At 52.8% G+C, this 8,518-nt stretch overlaps 1 protein-coding gene across 2 annotated transcripts; it reads left to right on the forward strand.

Moving 5' to 3' along the window:
- The first annotated feature begins 1,369 nt into the window (after positions 1-1,369).
- Positions 1,370-7,071, forward strand: NKX6-1 (NK6 homeobox 1). 2 transcript variants are annotated; one of them, XM_042933977.1, is made up of 5 exons: positions 1,388-1,485; positions 1,582-1,682; positions 1,812-2,039; positions 3,771-3,943; positions 6,179-7,071. In XM_042933977.1, the coding sequence occupies exons 1-5, from the start codon at positions 1,388-1,390 to the stop codon at positions 6,437-6,439; spliced, it is 861 nt and encodes a 286-aa protein (XP_042789911.1). In that variant the 3' UTR covers positions 6,440-7,071. The 2 variants fall into 2 exon arrangements, with proteins under 2 accessions (XP_042789910.1, XP_042789911.1); XM_042933976.1 differs by having other exon boundaries at positions 1,370-2,039.
- Positions 7,072-8,518: the final 1,447 nt, after the last annotated feature.

Genomic DNA, 8,518 nt, shown 5'->3' on the forward strand with positions numbered 1-8,518 from the left:
CGGAGACGGGAGGAGGCGGGAACCAAGCGGGCGCGGCACTACGGCTCGTCCTCTTCAGCCAATCAGAGAGCTCGGCGCTCCGGGGTGGGCGCGCCCAGTAGGCGACGCGAGGCCCCAGGCTGCGCGCAATTGGAGACGGTGGTTACGCCCCCGGCCTGCACCCAGCTCCTCGGCCCCGCCCCTCACGGCCGCCTCCGTGTGACGTCCCTCAAAGTTCTCATTTTGGACCCCCACTTCCCCCTCCTTTTTGTCCCCCAGCTAAAGGAGGGTAGGGAGTGATGCAAATGTTTTATTACCTTTGAGAGCTTCATCTGAACTGTCAGGCCCGGAGGGAGAGAGGAGAGAGGAGGGAACAGAGAGAGGGAGTGGAAGCGCTGGAGAGGGTCAGCTTGGCCGGAGGACCGGGCTTAGAAGAACGAAGCCTGTAAAGCCGCGAAGAAATGCGAGAGAGGAGAGGCAAAGGCGGAGAGTGAGAAGAAGAGAGGGTGCTGGGGGGGTGGGGCGGGGGTCGCCAGGCCCGTTTGCAGAAGTGGACAGACGAGCGGAGCCGTAACCGAAGCCGTCAGACTTTTCGCACTTAGTCTTTTCTTTTCTGTTCTTTTCTCCCCGCTTTTCTTTTCAATATTGTAACTCTAGTGCCCAGTGGCCCAGAGGAGAAGGCGGGTTGGCGCGCCGAATCCGGGAGCGGCGGGGATTGGTGGCACTGCCCTTTCTGGCACACCGGCCCCGGGCAGAACCGGCGGAGGAAGTCCGCGCAGAGGCGAGATCCTCCCGCGGGCTGGATGCGCTCTCTCCCGGCGCGCAGCGAGCGCCAAGTGCGAATCAGCTTCGCCGCGAAAGAGCAGAGCAGCCAAGTAAGATTAGAGGAGCGCGTCCGGCGGAACCTGGAGTCCTTTGAACCTCCCCAAAGAAAGCGATCCAGTCCCCACACTCCAACATCAAAGCGGAGATTCGGTGACTCTTAACTTTGTTGCAAACTCTGGGGCCGGCCTGGGTTTTGTTTTGCTTATTTCTCTGGGGGGAGAAGATGAGAAGTAGTGCACACTGAGAAGCAAGGAAAAGTGGGGAAGAGAGAAGAGACCAAGATTGCATCCAGGAACTCCAGGAGCGAAAGGACATCCAAACGCGCCCGGACGCCCCCTGATCTCCGCGAGCCACCGCCTCTCCAGTGGCGTGTTTGGACATTTCTGCTGCGCAGCTTCGAGAGCAACTCTCGGCGGCGGCGTTCTCGGCCCAGTTGGCAGGTCGCCTCCGGGAGCGCGGAGCAACTCCACGCTCGCGCCCTCGGCACTTCTCACTCTCCTGAGCCCCGCCGGGACGCCGACCGGCGCCCTCGCTGTGTGGCTGCCGGCTCCGGCCTGGCCGTGGGATGTTAGCGGTGGGGGCGATGGAGGGCACCCGGCAGAGCGCGTTCCTGCTCAGCAGCCCGCCCCTGGCTGCCCTGCACAGCATGGCCGAAATGAAGACCCCGCTGTACCCCGCGGCGTACCCCCCGCTGCCCGCCGGCCCCCCCTCCTCCTCGTCCTCCTCGTCTTCTTCGTCGTCGCCCTCCCCGCCTTTGGGCGCTCACAACCCTGGCAGCCTGAAGCCCCCGACCGCGGGGGGGCTCTCGTCCCTGGGCAGCCCCCCACAGCAGCTCTCAGCCGCCACCCCACACGGCATCAACGACATCCTGAGCCGGCCCTCTATGCCGGTGGCCTCAGGGGCCGCCCTGCCCTCCGCCTCGCCCTCGGGGTCCTCCTCCTCCTCTTCCTCGTCCACCTCCGCTTCTTCCGCTTCGGCGGCTGCCGCGGCTGCCGCGGCTGCAGCAGCCGCTGCCTCATCCCCAGCGGGGCTGCTGGCCGGCCTGCCCCGCTTCAGCAGCCTGAGTCCGCCGCCGCCACCGCCCGGGCTCTACTTCAGCCCCAGCGCTGCGGCCGTGGCCGCCGTAGGTCGGTACCCCAAGCCGCTGGCCGAGCTGCCCGGCCGGACGCCCATCTTCTGGCCAGGAGTTATGCAGAGCCCACCCTGGAGGGACGCGCGCCTGGCCTGCACCCCTCGTGAGTACGATCCCCTGAGTCCAGCTGTGCGTGTTCTGCCCGCTCTTGGGTCCTGGCCCCTGGTATGCATGGGGATCGGTGCACTCTCTTGGCTCCCTAGTAGTTTGGCAGCCCAGAATCGCACGATTTAGGCTGGGTCAGGGCATTCGTTGAGGGATTCTGGCTTTCCTGAGCTCGCGTGGTTGCGTCCAAGCGCCCCCCTCTCTCCAAGTGTCCAGCAAGCCTCGCGGAGCGAGTGTGCGTGCGTCCGTGTTGAAAACAACGCGGTACTGGGCGTGTGTGTCCTCCGAGGCCCCGGCTACTCTGGAACAGCCTGAGGGGAAACTCAGGCCCGGCCTGGGTTTAAGAGGTGGGAAGGGCAGGAGAGGCCACTGCGCCCCCGCTTACACCCCTGCTTTCTCAGCTCCCGCCTATCGGCCAGGGCCCCACTCCACCTTCCGCCAGCCTAACTGGCTTCTCTGAGAATCTGTGGGGAACGACAGCGGCAAGCCCTCCACAGCCCTGAGCAGAGCGCATGTATTTGCTGTGCGTCTCGGCCCAGGGTGTCCCCACCTAACCTCTTTGCCTTAGAGGAGCCCACCCCCCCTCCCCCTTTCCAGTACACTCGGGCCGGGTGAGCCCATTGAAGACAGGCCAGCGGCAGGCGCAGGAGCAAGCGCCGTCAATGCGGGCCATTCCTCTCCTCTGGGCCTCAGCTTTCTCACCTGCCTCGGCCCCCCGGTGTGGGGGGGGGGGGGAGGGTGGCGAAGGGCTGGGACGCCTTGAGCCTGAACATATTGAGAGGCATCGTGGCCCTCAACATCCTAACACGAAAATGAACCAGAGGAAGAACGAAGTGGCGGGAGAAGGACTGGGGAATATGCACATGCCACCAAGACCTTGTTTGAAACCGAGGCGTCCCGCAGTCTAATCATCTGGGCAGTTGGCCACCGCCGCGGAGGCTCCTAGTCTTCCAGGTGAAGTTCGAGGCCCTGCCCAGGTCTTTTTCTTGCTCTGTTCTTTGCTTTTGACCAAGTGCTCCAAGTTTCCATTAAGTCTCCAGACCTCTTTTGGTGTGGCTGAGCGGCAGTAACTAAGATAAGTTGCGGGAGCCAAGTGGAGTCTCCCTTGGGAAGCCTCGGGACTGAGGGCGGCCTGGGAGGGTGAGGGTGTCGGGGAGACTTTATTGTATTCGTTTTGATGGCCAAGTAGGGACCGCCAACAAAGGCGGCACCCCCTCCCCCCTCGGCCGCAGCGGCGTTAGTTAGACTTGGGGGCGATTTAGCTCTCTTGTGTGCAAAAAACAAGGCGCCCTTTGTTGTGCCCACACAGGTTAGGAAAGCGTTCAAGGAAAAACAAAACAAAACTAGCCATCCTCATGCAAAGTCCCCGGGGCCAAGCGAGCACCGACTGGACTGGGAGGCGAGAAGGGCTTTTTCCCCCCGCATCTCAATTTACTCGGTCCTGGCGATTCGACTCCGGCAAACTTCAGCAATGCGCTCCCTTTCTGTTTGACGTCTGTGTTCGGTAGAAGGTTATTTACTGCTGTTCCAAACACACCCGGCTTTTAAAAACAGGTGGGCGTAAAAAGGCAAAGAGAGACGCGCGGTGGGGCTGGAAGCGCCAGATACTTCTGATGTCTGCCGAAGAATAAGCTTTCCAAAAAACATTGTTTTTTGATTTCGTTTATTTTCAGTGGAGCCGCTTGTAACCGATCGTTTTTCCCCTTCCCTTGTTTATCTGTTCTTGCAGATCAAGGATCCATTTTGTTGGACAAAGACGGGAAGAGAAAACACACGAGACCCACGTTTTCGGGCCAGCAGATCTTCGCTTTGGAGAAGACTTTCGAACAAACGAAATACTTGGCGGGGCCCGAGAGGGCTCGCTTGGCCTATTCGCTGGGGATGACGGAGAGTCAGGTCAAGGTGAGTGGACCTTGCAAACGTCGAGGGATGTCCTCCCAATCCCCAGCGCGCGCGCGCGCGCGCACACACACACACGCACATACACACGCACACACGCAAACCCTCTAACAAACAGCCGCCCGGGGGTGCGGATCTGAGGAGCCAGGGGGGAAGATGAAATCAGCGAAAGGGGTGGGAGTGGGGCTTACAAAGGCCCTGGGGTCTCCAGGCGGGCAAACTGTTGATGAACAAAAGGAATCAAGCCCCCGCCTTTGAAATTAGGTTAATCTAGATAGCAGCATGTGCTGGGGGAACTCGCCATTATTAGAGAATAAAAGCATTACCGAAATATCAGCCCTGAGAATAGATCAGGCCAGTTAGATAGCTCCTATTTATTCTATTTGTAAGGATATTCAAGCTTTTGTTTGTCAATTCAGGCTCCGCGAGTTATATGATTTCCTGATGTAAATCAACCTGATAGAGCTACTATATTAACTAGCAGGTTAAAACAATATCCACAGGATCCAACCACTTTGCAAGGATGAATCTACTTTTAGTTTAGTTGAAGGCCATAACTTTGGAATAGCAATTTTCCAAATGAATTGACATTATTATTGTATTATGAAAGAATTCTAAGTTTATCAACACTTGTGAGATATGTTACAGTCTGTGACATTTTATAATTAAAATGTCACATCTTATAATTGAGTTATACAGTATATTTCCAGGGAATCAAATCTGAGAAATCTTTCCCTGAAAAATAAAAGGATTGAGCCATCAAGGTAAATGAAATCTAATGGTTTCCTATATTTCCTGTATTCCCTTTTGTTTCTCTTCTTCAGTTTATTATAGTTGGGACTTTTTGGGGGGGAGAGAGTGTCTGTTTTCATTAGTAATATTGTTGCTTCTTAAATTAAGTAGGAATAACTGTTAGCCACGTCTGCTGGTTAGAGTGTATTTCCCCCGGGGGGCAAGCATCATAAAACGCATTTCAGGAGTGATTTTGTATGTGACCATTAGAATACCATCACAGTTAAAATTATTTTTGCAGTGGTTGGTACAGAGCCTACCACAGTAATCTGGAAGTCTTCATTTGTCACCGTAAATATGTCTATGTGGCTGGAAGTGAATTATTATAGCTGTATAAGGAAAATAAAAATCGCTTTCTTCACAATTCTGATTCTCTAGATAAAATACATAACGGATGAGAAAATGGATGAGATGCATAAAGAGAGGATAATGTTTGGGAAATTGGTTGCTTATGGCTGATGCTTTAGGTTAAAATATGTATACCAAACATGATCTCAAACATTGTGAATAGGCTTAAAATATTTGTTATATACAATACATGTCTTGGAGAGGAATAAATTAAAATAATATTTGAAAGACTAGGCATGCTAACAGTGGGAAGTAATGTAATTAGCAAAATTTCACTTTTAAAAAATAACTAATGAAAATTCTAGCTTGATTTGGTTTTATGAAAAACATTTAAGTCAGAGAGAGAGACACACACACAAACTTCTGTGATGATTTTGGCTAACCTATTCAATATTTTCATGCATTCATATTGATTATTATTAGTGATTAGAGATTTCCCGTCTTAGCAAATCTTTTTTTTTTTTTTTTTTAACTTTACATGGTACATTACAAGTGTAAATGGGGAGGGGCGCGTTTACCTACCGTGTTTGTGTGGATTCAGCCTTGAGATACGTGAAAGAGACAAATATCCAAACGTGAAAAGGAGAGCAGAGGTAATGGGGGCGAATGCTGTGCTTTCTCCCGGAAATCACACCAAACAGCAAGTACACTTCAGGCTGTTTGAAAGTCTTAATCTCAGAAAGTAAATAGCAAATAAAATCACAGTCATGATAAGTCAAATTTAGGAAGGTGAGAAGTTCTCGCGTTCCGACTGGAGAGAGGAAAGCGGACTCATTTTTAGGGGAACTTATTTTCAGTGTCCAAGTTTTTTCTCTTCTGAGAGATCGCTCACTGACAACTTCAATACTCTTGTGTTCCTATCGCTATGGCAACGGCAGGCCGTCGGTCGCTGCCTGACACCCGGAGGGAGCTGGGGCGGTGGAGACGGACTTTGGCGGCCCAAACAAGGGAGGTCTCTGAGGGAAGGTGGCGGGCTGTCAAGGGCCCGCCCGCAGGAACGACCAGGGGCAAGTGGGCAAAGCAGCGTGTGCCCGGAGCGGCTGGCCTTCAATTCCTTCCCCCACTGTCTCCCCTCGCCTCCCCTTTCTTGGCCCTCAGGTCTGGTTCCAGAACCGCCGGACCAAGTGGAGGAAGAAGCACGCGGCCGAGATGGCCACGGCCAAGAAGAAGCAGGATTCGGAGACCGAGCGGCTCAAGGGGGCCTCGGAGAACGAGGAGGAGGACGACGACTACAACAAACCTCTGGACCCCAACTCGGACGACGAGAAGATCACGCAGCTGCTGAAGAAGCACAAGTCCAGCAGCGGCGGCGGCGGCGGCCTCCTGCTGCACGCGTCCGAGACCGAGAGCTCGTCCTGAGCGTTCGCTGCCCCCGGCGCCTGCCCGGCCTCGGGCCTCCGCCCCGGGGACCGCGCGCGCCCCGCCTTCCCGCCCTTCGGGGCCCCGAGGACCCGGCCCCTGCCGGGGCCCTTTGCTATTTTCTGAGATGTACATATCTATTTTTTTAACCTACAAGTTGAGGGGGGCAGGGGGAGAGAGACACTCGGGGGCGGAGGAGAAGGCAGAGAAGTCCACGAAATGCACTGCATAGAGAACGCAACCGAAACCCGCCTCGGGCCACCCTCCCAGCCCCGCTCGGGCCCCTAGACGCGTACCCCGGGCGGGAGCTGCCGCGGGGCCCGCACCGCCCCCTCGCGCCCGAGGCCCCGCGGGCGGCCGGGGCGGGGGCGCCCAGAGGTGTTCTTCGAGGCTCCACACCCGGCGCGGGGACCGCAGAGCCATGCGGGCGGGCGGCCGCCCCAGATGGGCCCCCCACAAAGTGCTGTGCCGACTAAAGCAACCTGTTGAAGGCTCTTTGTAAATAAATCGTGAGTCACACTGACTAGAAGTTACTTTATTGTGAATATTTAAAATGTAAAATGCCTTTTTGAATTTGGTATAAAAAGACGGCCCTCCTTCTTTCACCCTTACCCCCTTTAAGAGCTACTCAAACCACACGTTTTCCTTTTATTTTGAACTTAATTTGGGAAGCGCAGTGAAGAATGTCCCCCCCCCCCCTTCCTACTCCACCCCCTCTCCTCTCGCTCCTCTCCCGGGTTTGGATTTGTTCAATCTCACTTTTCCCTTTGTCCCTTCCTGTTGGTCCCTGACCACCCCCTGGCCCCGCGCCCCGCTCCAGCCTCCAGGACTTGACGTAGAAGACGTGGAACCAGGGAAGGCCTCAGACCTGTCTCTCTGTTCCTCTCTGAAATTGCACAGTCGTTTGTTGCTATTTATTAGTGATTTAAAGAAAGTATTGGGGAGGGAGGGGCTACAATAGCTTGTATTTAATTTAATTCCTTTCTGATAAAAATGCGTGTTAAAGTAGATGGTGGGAATTGTTACAACTGCTCTGGGTCAGAAACAAAAAATCCATTTAGTTGCTGTAATTGAATTTGAAGTGTTTTGTATTATAAGAATACTATAGACTATGTATATTGTTTTCTTTTTTAAGCTAATAATGGTGATATATTAGCATCTTTAACCTTTATTAATTTATATAAGGAATTCGGTTTGTAAAGAGAAGAGAACCCCCTTTGCAAGACCAGTTAAATGTAATGCACTTTCTGTTTCAAAGGATAAATCAAATTAAAAAACAGTTTGAAGACGTCTGTTGCCTTGAATGGAAGGGTACAGATCATCTGATCTCACCAGAGATCTCAAAAGTCAAGACCACAAAATTGTTATATTGGTTTCTTGGGTAAAATAGCTGCTATTTATTTATTTATTTATTTATGGGGTCGCATCTCTCATTCATTTGGATTAGAAAGATTAAAGAAATGCAGCCCCACTCCTATGGCTTCTTGAAGAGACTTGTCTAAAAGGCTGCTTCTGATGTCTGTGTTGTCTAATTTTTTCCTGATCGCTTTTTCCTTCTGGAGAGAGTCCCTGGAGGGTTTTAGGAAGGCCTCATTTCCATATATCCAAGATAGTTCCTTAGTGGAGCCCTAGCTCGCTTAGCTGAGAGGAGGCAGTGAAGCTTGCTGGGGCAACAGCATTGCTGTTTGATGTTAACATTTACCCACCCCCTGTAGCTTGGAAGAATGTTGAATTTGGTGGAAAGACAGGAACCTTGATTTTGTTAAACACTACAATAAAAAAGGATGAATTTAAAGAAAGCTTCTTCTAACTTATGCGAAAGTCTTTAGGGTTATGGAATCAATGTCACAGCTTCTGTAGCTGAATTTTTGCAGGGGTGGAAAAAAAGGAATCCTAGGGAGAGGGCTGTATCACTGTCTTGGGATCTTTTTGTTTTCAGACACTCAGTTAGAGCTCAGTGAAATATAGTTATCCCCTTAGTGTTTCAGGTTAATGAGCTTGTGTTCAAAGAGAGAAAAATCAATAGAATTCAGTAGATTCTTCAGGCTAGCGTTAGGTAAAGAAAGTGTGGGTCTGTTT

The sequence above is a fragment of the Panthera leo genome, chromosome B1 (genome assembly GCF_018350215.1).
Source record: "Panthera leo isolate Ple1 chromosome B1, P.leo_Ple1_pat1.1, whole genome shotgun sequence".
NCBI classification, from domain to species: Eukaryota; Metazoa; Chordata; class Mammalia; order Carnivora; family Felidae; genus Panthera; species Panthera leo.